Below are 21,190 nucleotides of genomic sequence, written 5' to 3' on the forward strand. Positions count from 1 at the left end.
AACTGGAAAATCATTTCGGAAAAATGGAACAATCCCCACATGCCTTTTTCCGCGATGTATTTTTTCATAACAAGTACTGAAGAAAAAACACAAATATCTTTCATCCTTGTATCATTCATCCCATTCAAATGCAGGTCTTGTTCCTAAGCTATAAATACCTCATACAGTCGCCTCCTCTCTTCTTAGAGCTACTGTTCTTTCCTTGTACCTCTGCGTTCTGAATTCCTTCTTTGCAACACGCTTCCCACCCTCTGACTTAAGGGAGAGATCTCCATTCTGATTGCATCTGACAAAAGGGGCTTTACCACTATAAAGCTGACACTTCAAAAACTTTGTCGGACTTTAAGGTGCTACCAGACTCGACTATAGCATACTTTCAGACACTGCCAACTAAGGAATTAGGCATGACCAGGCAGAATCTGGGAAAGTTAAAAAAAAAAATTAAGCCTCCAGTATCAACTTATTTTCTATGTTGAAACGAACACCTAGATTTCCCTTGGGGTGCTCCATGTGTAACTGGACTATACCGCTGAATACTACAGGTCCGCAAAAGAGGGGGAGTATATAATAGTAGGCCTCTTTTTGAATCTTGCTTTTTCCCTAGGGATGCCAGCCCCCAGGTGGGACCTGGAGATCCCCCAGAATTACAAGTCATCTCCAGACCATAAAGACAACATGTTCTGGAGAAAATGGATGCTTCAAAGAATATACTTTGTGGCATTGTACCCCACCATGGTCCCTGTCCTCCCCAGGCTCCACCCCCAAATCTACAAGAGTTTCCCAACCCTACTCTTCCCTCGGCAACCCTACCCCTCCCATCCCCAACAGGTGGCGATACATGGCAATTCAACCTCTCCTTGACAAACTAGCTTTCAACATACAAGGAGGGTTTTAGTGTATAGAGGAAAGCATACCCACCCAAACCCTTATCTACAGCCCAAAGCAGCACAAGCCAGACAGACATTGTGAGAACCAGCTAAGACCATGCAATCCTTGGATACCATCAGACATTGAAGGACATGCAAGCAGCCAGGCTGCAATGCTAAAGCTTTCTGGCATCACTTTCTTTCATCTCCAAAGAGGAAGAAGAGTTGTGCCCTGCTTTTCACTACCTGGCAGTCCCAAAGAATCTTACAATTGCCTTCCCTTCCTCTCTCCACAACAGACACCTTATGAGGACTGAGGAAGTTCTGGCAGAACGTCTTTGAGAGTACAGCCCTGAAAACTGTGACTGGCCCAAGGTCACCCAGTGGGCTGCATGTTATTCAAACACGGTTCTCCAGATTCGAGGTCAGCACATAACCACTACACCACTCTGGCTCTCAGCCACCTATTGACAAGGATGCCAACTTCCAGGTGGCTGGAACACCTTAAACTCAGAATAGCTGTTTATTGAATTTTCTACAACTCTTATACCCTGTTAAGAGATTGTTCTCCTATACTGAAGTTTCTAGTTGAAAACAATTTGAAGTCCGTTGATAAAGTAATGCAGCAAAAAGCGCTGAGATTAAGAATTCTACTTATTAAAGAATTAACTGAAGATTGAAGACAACCTGGAAGCCCGTTTATTACACTGGATTAATTTGAAGTACCATATTGGGGTCCCAGTGCTTTCTATTGCTCTCCCCCCAGGTGGGGGGATGGAGATCTCCCAGAAGTACAACAGATCTCCAGGCACAGCGATTCGCGCCGGAGGCGAATGGCAGCCTAGGAGCTTTCAGTGGCATGCCAAAGGTTCAAGGTGAAATACCCCCCCCCTTTATAGGCCCCGGCCCCCAAGCCTCCGGGAATCTCTCCTCCAGCAGGATTTGGCCTCCCTGCTTGCAAGGAGCCGGTCCCCAGGCCTATTATCACAAGAACCCAAGAGTGCCTCTGGGGATGCGCAGAGTGCTTTCCCCGCCACCCCACGAAAGCCCGCCTCGAGCCTTCTCCGAGTAAAATCCGACCTCAGCCCAGCGGGAAAGCCCTTCAGGCAGCACGCAGCTCTCCAAGGCTGGCAGCACCCCCAAACAAGGAGGGGAATCCTACAAACAGGCGACGCCATCTTCTCTGCCTCCACCGACTCCCCGAAAGCGCATGCGCAGACGAAAATCCCGCCCCCCGGTATTCTTCCGGCCATTCCGAACACAAACAGCCGCACCTCCAACCATAGAGAGGAAGGAAACGACTAGAGAGGTCGGAGTTCCCGACGCCAACGGAAGACCGCCAGAGGCCCCGCTGTCCCTTGGCAGCCGTTTCTATAGTCAAAGCCTCCCGGGTAAACTTCCGGTTTGGAAGGGCTGGCTCGGCTGGGAGACCTGTTGACCCGTGTGCCGTCCCCTGGATCCTCAGCAGCCTCAGGTATTCTGGTCCCTACTCTCTTAGGATCTCGAATCCTTCCAGATGTTGCCTGCAGGTGTCACAACAGCATGAGAACAATTTCTTTTTTTTTAAATCAGGAGTAGCTTTGCAGGTAACCGTGGACTACAATTCCAATGAGCTCCCTCCAGCACACGTTAGCAAGGGCTCATGGGAATTGTAGTCCATGACATCTGGAGAGTCACAGTTTGGCCACCCTTTTTGACAGTCTACCTGCCTTTTCATAGAATCATAGAGTTGGAAGGGGCCATACAGGCCATCTAGTCCAATCTACACAGGATCAGCCCTAAGCATCCTAAAGCATCCAAGAAAAGTGTGTATCCAACTTTTGCTTGAAGACTGCCAGTGAGTCATTGCAGAACGGGTACCCTTTAAGAACATTTTCATGTCCCTCTTCTGCCATGTTTCTGAGTCGTGGAAGCCAGGGGAGCTTCCCTGGATACATTTTCCAAGTAAACTCTTCATCCTTCATGGTAATTCTTAGTTTGTGGGATGGGTAAAGTTGGTTTCGATACAGCACACGTTTGAATGAAGGCGATTTTCTCACTGCTGGCATTCATTCATTCATTAATTCATTCATTCATTCATTCATTCATTCATTCATTATATTTATATTTATATACTGCCCTCCCCGGAGGCTAATGTTGATGGCTGCATATCAGCAAACCCCCCAAATCTAAAACTTTGTGTCAGAGAGGTCAAGCTACAACAAATAAAAAATAAAATGTTGATCATATATATTAATCATGCAGTGAAATTAAAACCACAGAGGTCTGAATGTCAGACCATACAATTTACAGACATAACTGATGGATAAATATGCCCTGTGTTCTACATAAAGCCTTTCAGCTTCTGCAGCCTTCTTCAGTGGTTACAAATACATTAAATATACATAGCGCACTTTCAGAGAATATTATATATTTTTCACAAACAGGTGTTGTTCTCTCCTAAGATGTTAGGCAAAAACTACTTATATATAAGCCCATGGGTTCTTCCTCATGATGCCCGTACTCACACAACTTGGACCTGATGCATCTTGAAAGTTGCAGTTTTTATTTCCTGAGAGATCCTGAGAAGCAAGTTTAATCTCCAGGTGGGAATGGACGGAGTGTTTTCTTTTTGGTTTGATGAGAACTTTGAGTAGTTTATCTTGAACAATTCAGGCTAAGTGCATCAGCTAGCTAAGAGTGTTACTGTTTAAACCTCAAGGAACTCAGCAGGGCTGCCCAAATGGGAACAGAATCTGCAAAACCTCTTTTGTCTTCCTCAAAACCAGACCTGGCTAAAATCTGAAACTCTGCTGTTCCAGCTGCTGATAGAAGATTCATGTCTAATAGTGGGCCTTTTTGGAGAAAAACAGTCCTTTGCCGACTGCCGCAGATGCTTCGCTTTTTAACGAGATGAGCCTCGTCATACGCAATCTTCAGAAAGCCATCCCTATCCGGAGAGCTCTGCTTCGCAAGAGAGTAGACCAGATTCGTCACATTTTGGGTGTGCAGACGTTTGACCTCGGTGTTGTCTGTATCAGTAACCGCCACATTCAACGACTCAACAGAACGTACAGATACAAGAATATCCCTACAGATGTGTTATCGTTCCCTTTTCATGAGGTAAAGGTATTTCTCCTTTGTCATTTTCTATCCCGGTGGGACTTATTTTTATTGGTCCTGGCCACTACCTGGTAGAATGAACTCCCAGAAGATCTAAGGGCCCTGATGGAACTATCTCAATTCTGCAGGGCCTGCAAGATGGAGCTCTTCTGCCGGCCGTTCAGTTGAGGCCAGGATGCAGGTACCATCTAATGGCCTCTATACAATAGCAACCCTGCTACAAAAATCAGATGAGGATGATGGAGAGGCTTTATTTTAATTTATTTATTACAATTTATATACTGCCCTCCCCTGAGGCACAGGGCATTTTACAGGGAAATTCATGATATAACACAAAGAACGGCATCATCAGAACATATAATGATTGAGAACTTGTAATATTTTATGGGAATTGTTTTATTGGAACTCTACTGGTTTTATGGTTGTGAGCCGCCATGAGCTGGCTGTGCTGGGAGCGGCAGAATAGATACCCAATAAATTAGAAGGGAGGGGAGGGGAGGGGAGGGGAGGGGAGGGGAGGAAGGAAGGAAGGAAGGAAGGAAGGAAGGAAGGAAGGAAGGAAGGAAGGAAGGAAGGAAGGAAGGAAGGAAGTGCTTTGTTGGGTTTTTTTATCCCACCCTTCCTGTCAGAGCAATGTGAGAATGAAATGGAGATAGGAATAATCCTGTACAAGCAGCTCTGTCAGGTAGCATAGGCTGAGAAAATCTTGGTGACTCCCACAACAGGATTGTTGGATCAAAAACTGTTTTCAAAAACTTTCAACAAATAATATTTTTAAAAAACATTGTAAATATACCATGTTTATCCCCAAGTGTCTTAAAGTAATAATGGACTATGATTGGGATTTGTTGATCTCACAGAATCTGGAACCTGGAAAGCTGCCAAAGGTGTGCTGCCAAGACGAAATGAATTTGGGAGACATTTTCCTGGGAGTAGAATATATCCATCAGCAATGTGAGGAGACTAAGGAAGATTACAACAGCGTTCTCACGGTATGTGCGTATCTGTTTTCTCAGAACACCCTTGAGGGTACTGCTCCAGGTGCTTTTGCTATAAGCAGAATAGGCAGGCAGCGATCGCAGACTGGGCTCCCTCCGTGGGGGTGGCCCTCTGCCTTTCTAATGCCCTCCCCCACGGATGCCTGCTTGGCAGTAACCTTATTCATTTAGAATCATAGAAGGGGCCATACAGGCCATCTAGTCCAACCCCCTGCTCAACGCAGGATTAGCCCTAAGCATCCTAAAGCATTTATTTATGTATTTATTTTATTTCAATTTCTATACCGCCCTTTCCTACAGCTCTGGGCGGTTTACATTAAATGTTGTGGAATGCTTACATGGAATATTATAACAATGCAATAAATAACAATCATAACATTACGGGGCATAACATAATCATACCAGAGCATGACAGCCCGAACTGTATTATGAACAGAACAACAATGACAATCCCTGGGCAGCTCAGACTGGTCAGTCATGGAAGGGCGTCTGGGGGGGAGGGGGGGAATCCACAGGTTTTTTTTAGTTGGTTTGTTGTTATGTGCGAAGTCGTGTCCGACCCATCGCGACCCCATGGACAATGATCCTCCAGGCCTTCCTGTCCTCTACCATTCCCCGGAGTCCATTTAAGTTTGCACCGACTGCTTCAGTGACTCCATCCATCCACCTCATTCTCTGTCGTCCCCTTCTTCTTTTGCCCTCGATCTCTCCCAGCATTAGGCTCTTCTCCAGGGAGTCCTTCCTTCTCATGAGGTGGCCAAAATATTTGAGTTTCATCTTCAGGATCTGGCCTTCTAAAGAGCAGTCAGGGCTGATCTCCTCGAGGACTGACCGGTTTGTTCGCCTTGCAGTCCAAGGGACTCGCAAGAGTCTTCTCCAGCACCAGAGTTCAAAAGCCTCAATTCTTTGACGCTCGGCCTTCCTTATGGTCCAACTTTCGCAGCCATACATTGCAACTGGGAAGACCATAGCCTTGACTAAACGCACTTTTGTTGGCAGGGTAATGTCTCTGCCTTTTAGGATGCTGTCTAGATTTGCCATAGCTTTCCTCCCCAGGAGCAAGCGTCTTTTAATTTCTTTGCTGCAGTCCCCATCTGCAGTGATCTTGGAGCCCAGGAAAATAAAATCTGTCACTATCTCCATTTCTTCCCCTTCTATTTGCCAGGAATTGAGAGGGCCGGATGCCATGATCTTTGTTTTCTTGATGTTGAGTTTCAAGCCAACTTTTGCACTCTCCTCCTTCACCCGCATCAACAGGCTCTTTAGTTCCTCTTGGCCTCACACAAATGCCTGGTGAAGTTGCTCCCTTTTGCAGGCCAAATTGTGGAAGTCCAGGCAGGGCCCTGATCTCTTCAGGGAGCTCATTCCACCAGGTCAGGGCTAGAATTGAGGCTTTGGCCCTTGTTGAGGCCTGACGTGCTTCTTTGGGGCCAGGGATCTGTAGCCAGTCAGAGGTGGTGGAGTGTAAGCCTCTTTTGGGGTATAGGCAGGGAAGTGGTCTCTCAGATACACTGAAGGTGATTACCAAAACCTTAAGCTCGATCCAGAATTCAACTGTGAGCAAGCCGAGTTGTTGGAGCGGACTCTCCCCCTCCAGACAGACCTTGTCAGAACTTGGAAGCTCAGTGGGGCTAGCCCTGGTCAGTACTTGGATGAGAGACCCCAGAGGACTCCTGGGGTCGCTGTGCAGAGTCAGGCAACAGCAAACCTCCTGTCCCCATCTCTTGCTGTGGAAACACCCCAAGCCATTTGCAACCTTGTCAGCAAAAGAAGGCAGCAAATGATAACAAATTTATTTTCTCAGCCTTCAAATTAACTGTGAGGTTCGCGGTGGTGCTTGGAACACTTATCTGCAGCCATACGGAAAGTAAATATTTCACATCAAATAAGTAATCATCATTCAGCTGCAGCGTGATGACAATTTCCCCTACGGACATCATACGTTGCTATGACAAAGCAACATGGCTACCCTCTTGCGATCAAAGGGGGTGGATCAGTTGAGGAGGACAAAACAGTCTCTATGGGTTTGGTGCTAAGAAAACCAATAGGATTCCTCCAATGGGATGAAATAAGGGACTAGAGCAGGGGTAGTCAAACTGCGGCCCTCCAGGTGTCCATGGACTACAATTCCCAGAAGCCCCTGCCAGCATTCGCTGGCAGGGGCTTCTGGGAATTGTGATCCATGGACATCTGGAGGGCCGCAGTTTGACTACCCCTGGACTAGAGGAAGTACAGGAAGATGGAGAGGTGAACGAGGAAAACTGAGGGGCAGAGAGGTCAGAGTGGGCAGTTTCTTTACTGAGAGAAAGGGAAAGTCTTGTGTGGAGAATGGGGATGGGGAAGCAGCAGGTTATCAACAGCAGAGCCAGAGGAACTGAGTTGTCTTTGTTTTACTTACCTCTTGGCATACCACATTCCACAGCCAATGAACTTGCATGTCTAGAGATTCTAAACCAGGGGTAGTCAAACTGCGGCCCTCCAGATGTCCATGGACTACAATTCCCAGGAGCCCCCTGCCAGCAAATGCTGGCAGGGGGCTCCTGGGAATTGTAGTCCATGGACATCTGGAGGGCCGCAGTTTGACTACCCCTGTTCTAAACTGTATTGGAATTCAGCAGCATCACTTATGTTTTCAGGAGGCCCAAGAAAAATGTAAAATAGACTACACTGTGTTGTCTCCCTTGAGTACTTAAAAAATCACGATGACAGCTGGACTGCAGTCCCATGCGCACTATGGGGAAGTAAGACCTGCTAAATTCAGCAGGACTTATTTCCACAGAAACATACCTCGGATTGCACTGCCTACACCAGCGTCGCCTCTGCAGCAGCTTTCAGTACATCTGTTGAGAAGTGAGGCCTCCTAACACTGTTAATGTTGATGCACTAATCCGTTTGAACTGAGGTATCCTGAAATATTTCCCTCCCCTCTTTATGTAGGTGACGGTGGCTCATGGCTTGTGCCACTTGCTTGGATACAGACACAGCACAGAAGAAGAGTGGCAGCAGGCAAGTGTCCCTTCCTGGCTTTGTGAACAATTTTTTGTAATTGTTAGAAAATGTTTAAATATAGTTCAGTCTAATCTAAAGACAGAGCCTCTTGTGGCGCAGAGTGGTAAGGCAGCAGACATGCTGTCTGAAAACTCTGCCCATGAGGCTGGGAGTTCGATCCCAGCAGCCGGATCAAGGTCGACTCAGCCTTCCATCCTTCTGAAGTCGGTAAAATGAGTACCCAGCTTGCTGGGGGGTAAATGGTAATGACTGGGGAAGGCACTGGCAAACCACCCCCTATTGAGTCTGCCATGAAAACGCTGGAGGGCGTCACCCCAAGAGTCAGACATGACCTGGTGCTTGCACAGGGGATACCTTTATCTTTTTAATCTTAAGACAGCAAGTCATTTAAGGTTCATTTGTTCTCAATAAATTTAGGAATAGAGATTCAAAGGAAACCAGAAGGAGTTTTATTAAACTTATCTTCCCAAACTGAACGGAGAATGTCTATCTGTGGTCCTCCTTAGACAGCAGTGAGGAGGAATTTGGCTAAAGTTTCAAAGAATTAGCATCCATCCAATCTGAATACTTTGGGAAATTTGGTTAAAAAAACATACTTTAATTTCATCAACATTATATCGGAAAAACAAAAATGTAGAGAGATTTGAGAGTATCTGGGGACTCACTATGTTAAGAATGAAGGATGTGTTAAATACACTAGATTTTGAGGATATGTGTGTATCTAATCAGGGTTGGGATTGTTGCTAACTGCTTTTAAATCATCATTTTATTTTTGTAAATTTTGTAATCTTGTATGGGTTTGTTATTTTGATTAGATGGAATGTTGTTCTTAATAAATATTCATTTTTTTAATTTATTCGCTCTGTCTTTTCAGATGTATGAAAAAGAAGCACAAATTCTCCAGGAGATAAACAGGTTGTCTGGCACAAGTTTGCAACCTCTGACCAAAAATCTCTTCTAGAAGCATTTCAATATTTATTATTCATAAATAAAAATGTAGTCACTTAAAAAAAAAGAATCTTCTTATTCTGTCTACATAGGAATAGATTGTTCAGTCCAGAATGTACGACTGCAGTGGTGTGCAGCTGTTTCACTTCTAAACATGTTCTGCCTTTTCAGGGACCGCTTACAAAATAAATTACATCTTTCTCATCCTCGGTATAAAGTGCAATACTGTCAGCTTGTGTTCCAGAGCTAGTGTAGTCTCGTGCTTAAAAGTGTCAAGACTAGGATCTGGGTGAGGTGAGTTCGAATCTCCCCTCTGCCATGGAAGCTCGCTGGGTATCCTTGGTCCAATCACCCTCATGTTAAATTTTAATGTATTGTTAGTATTTATTGTTTTTATTGTTTCAACTTTATGGATTATTACGTACAACTGTGTGTCCCATAAAATAAGCCGTAGCAAGATTTCTAAACCTTTGCGCAATATGTGCCATACCCTGAAAATAAGTGTGTCCTCAGGGGGAAGAAGCAAAGCTGTGGCTGCCATTTTACTCAGCATGGTGGGTCTTCCCCCAGCACCAACTAGCCACAGTCTGTGGTAGGGTTGTGAACTCCGGTGCACTTCAGCCAGAGACAACCAGCACCGCTGTGCGGAGGGAAGGCGCCGGTGCCGGTGTGCTAGCCAGCACCTGCATGCAGGTGCAGAGCTCTGCACCTGTGTGCGGGTGCCAGCTGGCGCATTGCCAGCATTAGCTGCCACACCACCAGTGTCACCACCTCTCCCTTCCGCGCTGCAGCACTGGCCACCTCGGTCTCTCTCATCCCCATAAACTGCATGTGGAATGGTACCAGCTCGGTAAAAAAAAAATTCGGAGACTAGTTCAGCAGCGGAATCAGCTGCCTAAGGAGGTGGTAAGGTCCCCTCACTGGCCGTCTTCAAGCTGTGGTTGGACAGATATCATGGATGTTTCCTGCACTTAACAGGGGGTTGTGCTAAATGGCCTGAATGGCCCCTTCCAACTCTATGATTCTAGATAGTTTTTACTTTTTTACCTGGTAATGCAATCATCTCCAGACTACAAAGATCAGTTCTCCTGGAGAAAACGGGGGCTTTGGAAAGCAGATTCTATGGTATGCCATGAATTGTAGGGGAAGTAATTCCCCCCAACTTCTTAACAATGGCCCGAGATAGAAAAATAACCCTTCCAGAAATCTACTCATGTGTTCTGCTCCGGACCTGTTTTCATTGTTCTAGGTTACCTCTGTTATAGTTTTAATGTTAATATTAGAATCATAGAATCGAGTTGAAAGGGGCCATACAGGCCATCTAGTCCAACCCCCTGCTCAATGCAGGATCAGCCCAAAGCATCCTAAATCATCCAAGAAAAGTGTGTATCCAACCTTTGCTTGAAGACTGCCAGTGAGGGGGAGCTCACCACCTCCTTAGGCAGCTGAACTACTCTGACTGTGAATTTTTTCCCCCTGATATCTAGCCTATATCGTTGTACTTGTAGTTTAAACCCATTACTGCGCGTCCTTTCCTCTGCAGCCAACAGAAACCCTCCTCCAAGTGACAACCTTTCAAATACTTAAAGAGGGCTATCATGCCCCCTCTCAACCTCCCTTTCTCCAGGCTGAACATTCCCAAGTCCCTCAACCTATCTTCATAGGGCTTGGTCCCTTGGCCCCAGATCATCCTCGTCACTCTCCTCTGTACCCTTTCCATTTTATCTACATCCTTCTTGAAGTGAGGCCTCCAGAACTGCACACAGAACTCCAGGTGTGGTCTGACCAGTGCCGTATACAATGGGACTATGGCATCTTGTGATTTTGATGTATTATTACGGTTGTTATGAAAAAACTAAGGTCCACGTACTTTCTATGTTTTATGTAAACCACCCTGAGCCTCAAGGGAGGGTGGTTTTTAAATAAATGAATGAATGAATGAATAAATAAGTGAATAAATTAATATTCAAGGAAAAGTGAGACGGAATTAGATTCAAATGAGTAGCCCTGTTGGTCTGAAGTAGCACAACAAATTCAGTGCACTCGAAAGCTCACGCCCTGAATAAATCTTTGTTGGTCTTAAAGGTGCTACTGGCCTCTGATTTTATAGAGACAGAATCAATTCGTTCCACCGAAGGGTTGGAAGGCGCTGTAACCCCCTCTTTAAAATCCGGCACAGGATTTAGCGCACCACCCCTGGCTTGGACCATGCGCTTCCAGCGCCCTGTCGCTTTCTTTGTCCCCCGCGGGACAATCAATTCCCCGGCAATCGCGCCCACTGTCACTCCATGCGCCAAAGCGCGCGGAATGGGGAGCTCCGCGCCCATCTCGCCCGAGGCGCCTCCTCCGCGGTCGCAAGAGGGGGCCGGCGCTGCTGCTGCTGCTTCTGCTGCTGCTGCTGCTGCTGGAGAGGCCGGCGATGGCGGACCCCGCCGAGCTTCCCGCGCCTGGGCTGCTGAGCTGGGGGTCGGCAGCGTCCCTGGCGCTGTGCGCGGCCCAGCTCGGCCTGGGTGCGGTTCTGGGGCAGCGCTTCGGCCGGCGCCACGGCACCTCGCGGCTGGACCGCTGGGTGCTGAGCTGGCTGTGCTACGACGTCCTGGTGCACTGCGCGCTGGTAAGCCCGGGAGGAAGAGGAGGGGCCTTCCCCGGTCCTCGCACACAAGGGCCGCCGGTGGACGCGAAGCCGCGCGTAAACCCCTTGGGAAACTGGGCAGCCGGCCGGGGGCGGAGAAGCGCTTCTGCCTTGGCGCTCCGCTGGAGCCTCAGGGGAAAGGCCGGGCCAAGAGGGCAATTCCCGGCTCTTTGCACCTCTTTCCTCGCCTTCTGCCTCCTGGCGCTCCGAATCAAGCCAGGTTTCTTCACTGGCTCTCCTTCCAGTCTTATAGGCGCCATAACCTGTCAGCACTGCAGTGCCCTTATAGAGGCAGTGAGGTGTAGTGGATAAGAGCAAAAGCTTCTAACCTGGGGAACGCAGTTTGATTCCCCACTTCTTCTCTACGTGTGGAGAGCTGGGCGACCTTGGGCTAGTCACAGTCCTGTTAGGACTGTTATCACAGAGCGGTTCTGTCAGAGCTCTCTCAGCCCCACCTCCCTCACAGGGTGTCTGTTGTGGGGAGAGGAAAGGGAAGGCGACTGTAAGCTGTTTTGAGACTCCTTCGGGTGGTGAAGAGCACGGTATAAAAACCAACTCCTCTCTCTGCGGGGCAGATTTATTTATTATTTAAATTTATTAACCGCCGCTCCTGGAACAAGTCGGCTCGTGGCGATTTACAATAAAACCCCCAATAAAACATTGATAAAATTACAGATTTACCCAGGCAGCACAACCCATTTTACCCCCCCCCCCCCACACACACACACACAAACACCTTTATGCATATAACTTTAATCAAGTGGATTAGGTTTTGCTTTAGAACGAAGCTTGAGTCCCGGGAAGGTGCTGCTGGACTCAATGTTTGTTCTAATGCAAAACCTAATGTGGTATTTCATATGCAAGCCCTTCTTCAGAGACAATGAAACATAATTTCCTCAACTGTTACATATGAGTGGTAGTAGGGGGTTAATTAGAGCCTCTTGTGGTGCAGAGTGGTAAGTCCATGAGGCTGGGAGTTCGATCCCAGCAGCCGGCTCAAGGTTGACTCAGCCTTCCATCCTTCCGAGGTCGGTAAAATGAGTACCCAGCTTGCTGGGGGGTAAACGGTAATGACTGGGGAAGGCACTGGCAAACCTCCCCGTATTGAGTCTGCCATGAAAACGCTAGAGGGCGTCACCCCAAGGGTCAGACATGGCCCAGTGCTTGCACAAGGGATACCTTTACCTTTTAGGGGGTTAATTGCTGGTGCATGCAACTAGCCTTTTCTGGCAATTAACATCCCCCCCCTTACACACACACACTCCCTCTATCTTAGCCTTTACACCCTTTTGACCATGGAGGAGCCCTTGAATTAATTTTTTTGGGTCTAAACTTCCTTGTGTATGCACATTTCTTCGGATGCAATGAAATTAAATTCCCTCAACCATTATACTAGAACAGGGATACCCAGCCAGGGATTTGTGGACTCCCAGAGGTCTGGGGGAGCTCCAAAGGGGGTCCACAGCAATTCTCCTGCCTTAATGGACTTGGCCAGGAGCCTGAAAGTGATGTCAGCTGGTCATATCTTTTTGTCAGACCCCCCCCCCCCCAAGTTACATGTCACCAGAAGTAACATCACCACCTATGTTAACAGGCAGACTCCTAAAGGATTGAGGGAGGCGGGGAGAGACAGGATGCGGTGGGCAGACTGTCCCCTTTCCAGGCACAGAAAATATTAGAGACCTCACACTCAGGAGGGAGAGCAAAAGAAGCAAACCATTCCCTAGCTCCTGGCAGAGTCCATTAAGGCAGGAGGGAAAATGTGGTGGACCCCCTCTGTAGCGCCCCCAGAACCTAGGAAGTTCATGAACCCCTGGCTGGCTATCCCTGCTCTAAATATATATAATGGTTGAGGAATTTTAGTTTGCTTGCATCTGAAGAAGTGTGCATGCACAAGGAAGTTTATACCCAGAACAAAACTGTGTTGGCCTTAAAGGTGCCACTGGACTCGAACTTTGTTCTGCCGCTTCAGACCAATGCAGCTGCCCATCTGAGGGCTCCAACTGGCCCTTCCTTGTAACACCCCCCTCTCACCTTCTGACCTGGCTCTAAGGTTGGTTTGGGTCTTTGGTCTCCTTGGCATCTGACAGGTTCAGGTGGGTAGCCGTGCTGGTCTAAAGCAGCAGAACAAGGTTTTGAGTCCAGGAGCACCTTTAAGACCAAGGAAGTTTTCTTTTGGGTTTAAGCTTTCGTGTGCATGCACGCTTTTTCCGATACATGGACACCGAAGTCACCAATCTTAAACACCTCCTCGCCCACAATAGTACACCCACAATTTGAACAGAGATGCTGGTACCAGAGCTTGCAGTAAACCCAGATGCCAACCTTGCTGCCACGTGCACCCAAACAACACAACCACCGAACCGAATCACGTCAACTACACCATGCTCTTGCTGATCTTCTGCCATTGAATATGCCCTTCAATGTCAACAAGAGACCATTCCGCACACTAGGATAATGCACTTTCAATGTACTTTGGCAGCTGGATTTTCCTATGCAGAACAGGATAATCTACTTCTAAAGTGCATTGAAAGTGCATTATTGTGTGCAGACTAGTCCAAGGCCCTTCTGCTCTCTACATAGGGTAACAGGTCAAACCCTGGTAGAGGAAGCCTGCTCTAAGGGAGCCACAGATTCTAGGATCAGCAGAGATGGCTTAGGATAGCCTTGAATCACCTCCTCATTCATTCATTCATTCATTCATTCATTTATTTAAACTTTTATACCGCCGTCCCCTTAGGCTCACGGCAGTTTACAAGATAAAAATTGCTATAAAAGTTAAAACCGTTAAAACCAATCCACACTATCAACGTTATCAACGTTAGGCAACAGGCGAGCACTAACTAACCCCACTAACCTCCCCCTCCCTAAACCGTCCCACATTAGCTGAGGGACATCAGGTTGCTAATACTATACTACTGTAATATGGGAGCCAATGTAGGCAAAGCTTCCAGTCATTCATACGAGGCAAGACAAATGATTGCACTTGGGCAGCAGGGGGGTAATCTGGAGGATAAGGTACATAGACTGCTCTGGATACTGGGGTGGTGAAGCGTCGTCACAGGGCTGCAGCGCTTCTCCATACAACTAGACAGCCTCTCTGAGGGGTCCAAAAGTAATCTAGAAACAAGCCCCCTGTCCCCCCCCCATCCTGTCTACATTTCATTGGTAAGTCATACATGGTTGGGTGTTTGTTCTTCACCCCCTCCAGGAAGGACCCTTTGTTTACCTGTCTCTGAAGGGAAGTGTTGCAGAATCAGACAGCGTAATTGCCTCTCCGTGTAAGTATTCTATTACCCTGAAGCAAGGAGAAAGCAAAATGCTTGATGCTTCTCATGGGCTGTAATTATGAGATCTACAAAGCTGTCACTTCTCCCAAGTAGGTCCCGAAAATGTTTTATAACCTCCCGTTATAACCTCCCGTTATAGAGGCATCTGGCCTCTCAATCAATCAATATTTATTTACGGTCATTCAGACCAAAATTCAAACACATGCAATTAAAAACTAAGACCATTTAAAAAGAGAAAAAACAGCAACGGTATTATAAAAGTTTTTAAAGATCTGGCGACATAAAAACGTTAAGATGTTAGATTGAATATTTAAGACTAAGTTGCCAGTGACAATTGGGTCTTTGTACTTCAGAACTTGGATCAGAGAGAAATTTTCTGATCCACATACATAGTACGCAGTTTCATGGCATCAGTGCAAAATTTAGCTGTGCAGAGAGTTATTAGCCTGTCTTAGTCTTGAAGCAGCAGCTTGACTTTCTCCTTTGGGGAAGATCTTGGGTAGGCGTTCAAAATTGGCTGAATAAAGTTACATCTGATGGCATCATAAATGGGGCAGAACAGAAGCACATGTTCGTCTGACTTTATCCATCCGCTGGCACAAGGACAGAGTCGCTGAGCAAGGGTTTTGCTGTTGTTGTTGTTGTAACGCCCCTCCAACACAGCTGTAAGTAGAGCTGAGCATCTCACTTGGGCGAAGGACCTTCTATGGGTGTTAAGTTCTAGGTCTGACAGATATGAGGCTGGAACAAGCTTGTATCGGATCCTATCTGGACACAGAAACTCTGGTGTTTTGGCTAGATTGCTTTGCTGACTAATGTCCTTGGCCCTTTGTTTAATTATGGATTTAGCTTGATCTTGGTGTAAGTTGGCTAGCTGTTGTTCCATAAAACTGCGCTGTGATAGTCTGTGCTTCACAGTTTTTAGCCAAGTTGACTGAAAGTAGTCTCTTAAGATCAAAGCAGACATAGGGTCATAGGTTAGCTTCAGCCAATAGAGGATCAATAACGTATAGATTTTATCTTCTACACTTTGCATACCTGTTTCCAATCTCACTCTAGCATTTGAAGTGCATTTGGGGAGCTGGATGATCTTCCTTAGAAATGTTGACTGCACCCTTTCCAATAACATATCACTAGACATCTCGCCTCTAAGTGATCTTATTCCTCTGAAGTATTAAATTTTGACTGGGAAGTTTCTGGGCAGCAACCACAGGCATTTCCCAGCACTGAGGCAAAACAGGTAGCCGCAGGGTAGTTACGGTTAACTGTTACCAGCTATTTCCCTTTTCTCAAAGCAGTCCCTTTATAGGTTAAGATTATAGATCCTTAACACTATTTTGCTCCCTTATATATTTGGGAAACAGCCTCCTGGGAGGAGCCTGTCCAGGGCCCTGTCCATCCAGGTCCACCCTGATTGGCCCTCCTTCTCCAGCTCCCACCCTCCCTCCTTGCCTGCTAGAAGCCTTGTGGCTGCGGCCTCCATTGTCGTCCATGAAAACAGAGGTAGCAACAGGGCTTTGCGGCCCGCAGTTACGCTCCTGCTGGGAGGGAGCCGGGGGGGGGGGTTTGCAGCCTCCCTGTGGCTCGCAAAGCCCTGTCGCAGCTGCCAGTGGGGGGAACTTCCCACTCCCTTTAGTCCGGGAAGTGTTCTCGTGGCAGCCAAAGGAAGCCTCCCACAGCAGTGCCGCTGGTGTGGGGGGGGGGCTTTCCACTCCCTTTAGCCCACTTTGCGGGCCAAAGGTAGCTGCGACCACCCTCTCACATCCTCCTGCCTGCCGCCCCTTTCAAAGCCCGTTTTTAAAATGGTTTTTGATACTAGTTTTTTTGGATAATTCTGACTTCCTGAGTCCATTGACATATTGACAGCTGCCCCTCCTCCCCTGCCCCCCACAGTGTGAGGAACAACACCTTGGGCGTTGCATGTCCGATCCCTTCTGTTCCTTCCAGGGCCAAGTTGTGATTTTATGCTGTTTTGTTCATTACAAGTTAACAACACCTGTAATCATAAATTCATACGAGTAGCCATGTTGGTCTGATTTTAACGTCTGCAATCGTTTGTAGGGAAGGAATATGGCAAAGCAGATGCAAGGTGGCTATACTCTGATCCCACGATCATTTCAGTGGAGATACTGACTGTTTTTTTGGATAGCCTTTTGGCATTAATCCTCATTCATGCTATTCTCAAACAGAAGTATTACAGGTGAGCTTTTCTTAAAAAAAAAAAAAAGGTGCAGCAGTTTTGACATAAAACATTTCCATGACCTAACACCGTCCCTAGTTGGCCAGTTGGGTAGAATGAAAAATAAAGATGCATTAGTGTTCTGATTCTGAATGTTCCTTTGAAGTGGTAGCCATTCCAGTACGCACGTCTCTGATCCTGAACTCAGCCTCAGCACCTCCCCATAATGGGGGCTCTCAGAAATGAATACTGCAGCCTCCCTCCTGGCCACTCCCTCCCACAGGCTCCTGAGCCAGTCCTTCCAAGGTTTCAAGGAAGTTTTCTCCACAGCCATTCAGAAACATGGAATGCTTTGTACCTCCATTCTTAGAGGATGAGGTTCAAGAATACTACGCTGGTCTCTGAGCCACATTTGCTACAGTCCCCAAAAAGGGGCTTGCTCTTGTCAGAGCTACCTCACGACCTCCCAAGATGCTGGATGGTGGGATGGAGCAGGGACAGGCCCTTTCAAGTTGATAGGTATCAGTAGTCGAAAACTAAACCACAGTGTCCAGGTTTCCCAGGTCTCATCCAGCCAGCTTGTTGTAGTGCAGGCTTTCTCAACCAGAGTTTCATGAAATCTTGGGGTTTCTTGGCGGCCCTGGGATTGTTTCCTGAATGGGTGGGAGTTCATTAATTTTTAAATATATATTTTTTAAATTTGTTAAACATTTATCAGGTGATATGACCATATATGGACATGTTGACCCACCCACCACTCCCAAAATGGCCAATGATGGGCCTAGATGAGGTGGGAGAGGGAGGGGCCCCAGGTGGGCGTGTCCACAGCTGTGCTTCCCAACTATACTCTGCATCATCAGGATACTTCTGGGGTTTCTCAAATCCTGGAGTAAAAAAAATTGAAAAAGGCTGGTGTAGTAGTCAAGAAAAGAGCCTCTTGTGGCGCAGAGTGGTAAGGCAGCCGCCTGAAAGCTTTGCTCATGAGGTTGGGAGTTCGATCCCAGCAGCCGGCTCAAGGTTGACTCAGCCTTCCATCCTTCCGAGGTCGGTAAAATGAGTACCCAGCTTGCTGCTGGGGGGTAAACGGTCATGACTGGGGAAGGCACTGGCAAACCACCCCGTATTGAGTCTGCCATGAAAACGCTAGAGGGCGTCACCCCAAGGGTCAGACATGACTCGGTGCTTGCACAGGGGATACCTTTACCTTTACCTTTTAGTAGTCAAGAGCAGGGGACTCTAATCTGGAGAACCAGGTTTGATTCCCCAATCCTCCTCCAAATGCAGCCAGCTGGATGACCTTGGGTCAGTTTCAGTTCCTCTCAGAGTTCTCTCAGCCCCACCTCCCTCACAGGGTGTCTGTTGTGGGGAGAGGAAGGGAAGGCCATTGTAAGACTCCTTGAGGTAGTAAAGCGGGTTACAAAAAAACAGCTCTTCTTCATTTTAGATCTCCCCTGTATCATCACTAACACAACGACCAGAACTAGTGTGGTAATGTTATTTACCACCAACACACTAATTTTGTAATATTGAACTGAATATCTTGCCTTCAACAAAAATTAATATAGAGGCTCTCTCAGTTGATGGATGTAATCTGGCCACATTACAGAAAAATCCAGTGAAGTACGGTTGTTCTTCCCAGTAGTTCTTAGGTTCAGCTGTATTGAACCCCCAAAAAATCAGTATTTCCCAATATCCCCAGATCCCAATACCAGTATGGATTCAGTAAACATTTGGGAATACCTAATGTTTCTGGCTCCATTATACCCTCCATTATAGTCAAATAGGAAGCAACGTGTTTTCAAATTGTACTGTGCATCGCAAATGAGGACAGAAGAAATATATATAGTTACGGCAAATTCAGCAGAAGACTGGTTGGCTCTCCAGTTGTCCATGAACTACAACATACTGTGGTTGCTTATATCTTAGCCATCAGGAACCTCCACTGTCCTGCAGTTTTTACCTTTAAAAATGTTTTTGTTACTAGAAGATATGTATCTGAAGTAACAGTGCTTTAAACATATGAAATGTGCATTGTATTTCCGTTCCTGATTTCCTTTTATCTCCCTTTCCAGGCACTTCATTCAGATAACGTTGTGTGTTTGTGAACTGTATGGTGGATGGATGACCTTTTGTCCAGAGTGGCTCACTGGAAGCCCCAGTCTCAACACTAGTAACTGGCTTTATCTTTGGGTGTATCTGGTATTTTTCAATGGGGTATGGGTAGTTATTCCTGGACTTCTTCTTGTGCAGTCCTGGGTAGAGTTGAAGGCGATCCATCACAAGAAATCAGACAAGAAAAAACACCAGTGATCAAGGCACTCAGTCAAAAGCAGGGGCAGTCAAACTGTGGCCCTCCAGATGTCCATGGACTACAATTCCCAGGAGCCCCTGCCAGCGAATGCTGGCAGGGGCTCCTGGGAATTGTAGTCCATGGACATCTGGAGAGCCGCAGTTTGACTACCCCTGGTCAAAAGTTACGGTTTCTTCTCTCCTCTGCTCAGCCGGTTCGCATGCCAGTACATGGTCTACAACTATGTCCCTGGGCTACTTGCTTAGTTGCAGCCTAAGTACAGTGACCCTACAATATCTAGTCCAGGCCCCTGAAACACAAATAGCTCCCAAAGAATCAGTAATGGTACATGGATACCAGCAGAAAGCATAAGCTGCTAGATAACCATCTGTCTTTCTGTAGCAGCTAATTTTATTCAATCCTTGGGGTTCACTTTGATGAGCTCCCCAACTTTGGGGCAGAAAGTTGCTGTTAGCCCTTAATAGAAGTATATAACATACTAGCTTCAAAGCCCGTTCAAAGCCCCTCCCCCTGTGATGGCCACTTCCTCCGAGCGGATGTGTGTGTCATAATTTTGTTTACATACAACTAACATTTTCAAGTGGCTCTGTTTATCTTTTAATGTGTCTCAGTGAAAAATAATACAACTGCTGTAATATTTGAAGTCTTGAAAGTTTACAGTCGCCCTGAAAACTATGTTCACTCATTCCTTACTAATCTGCATGGAAGCTTTTCTCTTTTACATGCTGTTTTTGACAGGAAATAAGGGATCAACAAATAAAGATGCTTTTTAAAACAGTGTCATAAAAACCATCGTAATAAATTGTTATATCTTTCTAGCAACTCTGCTGATTGATTTGAAATTTTATTTCGATACAAGACCAACTCTGAAGAATCAGCAAATAATAAAAATGCATTAAATGTGGCAACTATAAAACAATGAAGGGGAAGAATAAGAAGGGGGACAAGAAAAGTCAAACCCTCCTCCAACAGGTAAGTTGGAGAGACTGGGATGAAATCAACTGATTGTTTATCCTGCATGCCTGTAGGCAAAATTTGGCAACTATCTCATAGAATCATAGAGTTGGAAGGTACCTCCTTGGTCATCTAGTCCAACCCCCTACACTATGCAGGACACTTACAACCTATTGCTCACCCACTGTAACCTGCCACCCCTTAAGCCTTCACAGAATCAGCCTCTCCGTCAGATGGCTATCCAGCCTCTGTTTAAAAATTTCCAAAGATGGAGAACCCACCACCTCCTGAGGAAGCTGAGACTCCTGAGAGGAGTCTGCAAGAAGGAGAGAGACATAACGTTCAGGTCTTACTGGGGTATTTGACAGAATTGGAGCAATATATTGACATTGGATGTCATAGAATAGGTTGTGCAGAACATGTTAAATTGATTCTACTTTCCCATCCTGAAACTATACTCTGCTAAATCTTTAGCCCAACTCACTTCTGGTGCATTTTTGGGTGCTCCAATATCAGATACTATCAAGCTTGAAAGGGTCCAGTCTAAATTCCTTCGGGCACGCCTCCAACTTCCATGCTGTGTCACCAACTCCATGGTGTGTCTGGAAATAGGAATGTTAATAGTCCAAGACAAAATCTGCCTGTCAGCAATAGGAATGTGGCTGAAATTAATACATAACCCACAGGGTATAGTTTCTTTAACCCTGAATGACAACTTCCAATCTTCTTGGACTAAGGCTGTTCACAGAGGAATCCAAAGTCTGGGCTTCTCCATACACTTATTATCCAAATTAGCTCATGATCAAGCTGCATCATTAATTAAGCAGTGGATATAAGACAATCGACGTTAACTGGACCTGAGTAAAGTTCCAACTTTTTTGGCTCCAGTTAAAACAAGATA

The 21,190-nt window shown here is 46.4% G+C and overlaps 3 protein-coding genes across 5 annotated transcripts in view; 2 read left to right on the forward strand and 1 right to left on the reverse strand.

Moving 5' to 3' along the window:
- The window catches only part of MCM3AP (minichromosome maintenance complex component 3 associated protein), a 45,147-nt gene extending 43,039 nt beyond the window's left edge, over positions 1-2,108 (reverse strand). For both annotated transcript variants that reach the window (XM_077314167.1, XM_077314158.1), the window contains exon 1: positions 1,947-2,108. The gene's annotated coding sequence lies outside the window, so the exon portion shown is untranslated. The remainder of the gene's footprint in view (positions 1-1,946) is intronic.
- Positions 2,109-2,196: 88 nt separating this feature from the next.
- Positions 2,197-9,009, forward strand: YBEY (ybeY metalloendoribonuclease). Of its 2 annotated transcripts, none has more exons than XM_077314180.1 (5): positions 2,197-2,340; positions 3,668-3,968; positions 4,829-4,960; positions 7,904-7,972; positions 8,850-9,009. In XM_077314180.1, the coding sequence occupies exons 2-5, from the start codon at positions 3,759-3,761 to the stop codon at positions 8,934-8,936; spliced, it is 498 nt and encodes a 165-aa protein (XP_077170295.1). In that variant the 5' UTR covers positions 2,197-2,340; positions 3,668-3,758; the 3' UTR covers positions 8,937-9,009. The 2 variants fall into 2 exon arrangements, with proteins under 2 accessions (XP_077170295.1, XP_077170305.1); XM_077314190.1 differs by having other exon boundaries at positions 2,220-2,340; positions 3,635-3,968.
- A 2,213-nt stretch (positions 9,010-11,222) lies between these two features.
- On the forward strand, positions 11,223-19,388 carry EBPL (EBP like). The gene is made up of 4 exons (XM_077314202.1): positions 11,223-11,537; positions 14,767-14,836; positions 16,907-17,045; positions 19,097-19,388. The coding sequence occupies exons 1-4, from the start codon at positions 11,343-11,345 to the stop codon at positions 19,332-19,334; spliced, it is 642 nt and encodes a 213-aa protein (XP_077170317.1). The 5' UTR covers positions 11,223-11,342; the 3' UTR covers positions 19,335-19,388.
- Positions 19,389-21,190: the final 1,802 nt, after the last annotated feature.

This window comes from Paroedura picta, chromosome 1 (assembly GCF_049243985.1).
Source record: "Paroedura picta isolate Pp20150507F chromosome 1, Ppicta_v3.0, whole genome shotgun sequence".
Classification (NCBI taxonomy): Eukaryota; Metazoa; Chordata; class Lepidosauria; order Squamata; family Gekkonidae; genus Paroedura; species Paroedura picta.

What these genes read in the sequence shown, in the direction of transcription:
- YBEY (XM_077314180.1), top strand. Translation starts at nt 3,759, where the DNA reads ATGAGCCTCGTCATACGCAATCTTCAGAAAGCCATCCCTATCCGGAGA. An exon ending in ATTACAACAGCGTTCTCACG is followed by an intron (nt 4,961 to 7,903) that starts GTATGTGCGTAT and finishes CTCTTTATGTAG; the next exon opens with GTGACGGTGGCTCATGGCTT. An exon ending in CAGAAGAAGAGTGGCAGCAG is followed by an intron (nt 7,973 to 8,849) that starts GCAAGTGTCCCT and finishes CTGTCTTTTCAG; the next exon opens with ATGTATGAAAAAGAAGCACA.
- EBPL (XM_077314202.1), top strand. Translation starts at nt 11,343, where the DNA reads ATGGCGGACCCCGCCGAGCTTCCCGCGCCTGGGCTGCTGAGCTGGGGG. An exon ending in CAGCGTAATTGCCTCTCCGT is followed by an intron (nt 14,837 to 16,906) that starts GTAAGTATTCTA and finishes AATCGTTTGTAG; the next exon opens with GGAAGGAATATGGCAAAGCA. An exon ending in CTCAAACAGAAGTATTACAG is followed by an intron (nt 17,046 to 19,096) that starts GTGAGCTTTTCT and finishes CTCCCTTTCCAG; the next exon opens with GCACTTCATTCAGATAACGT.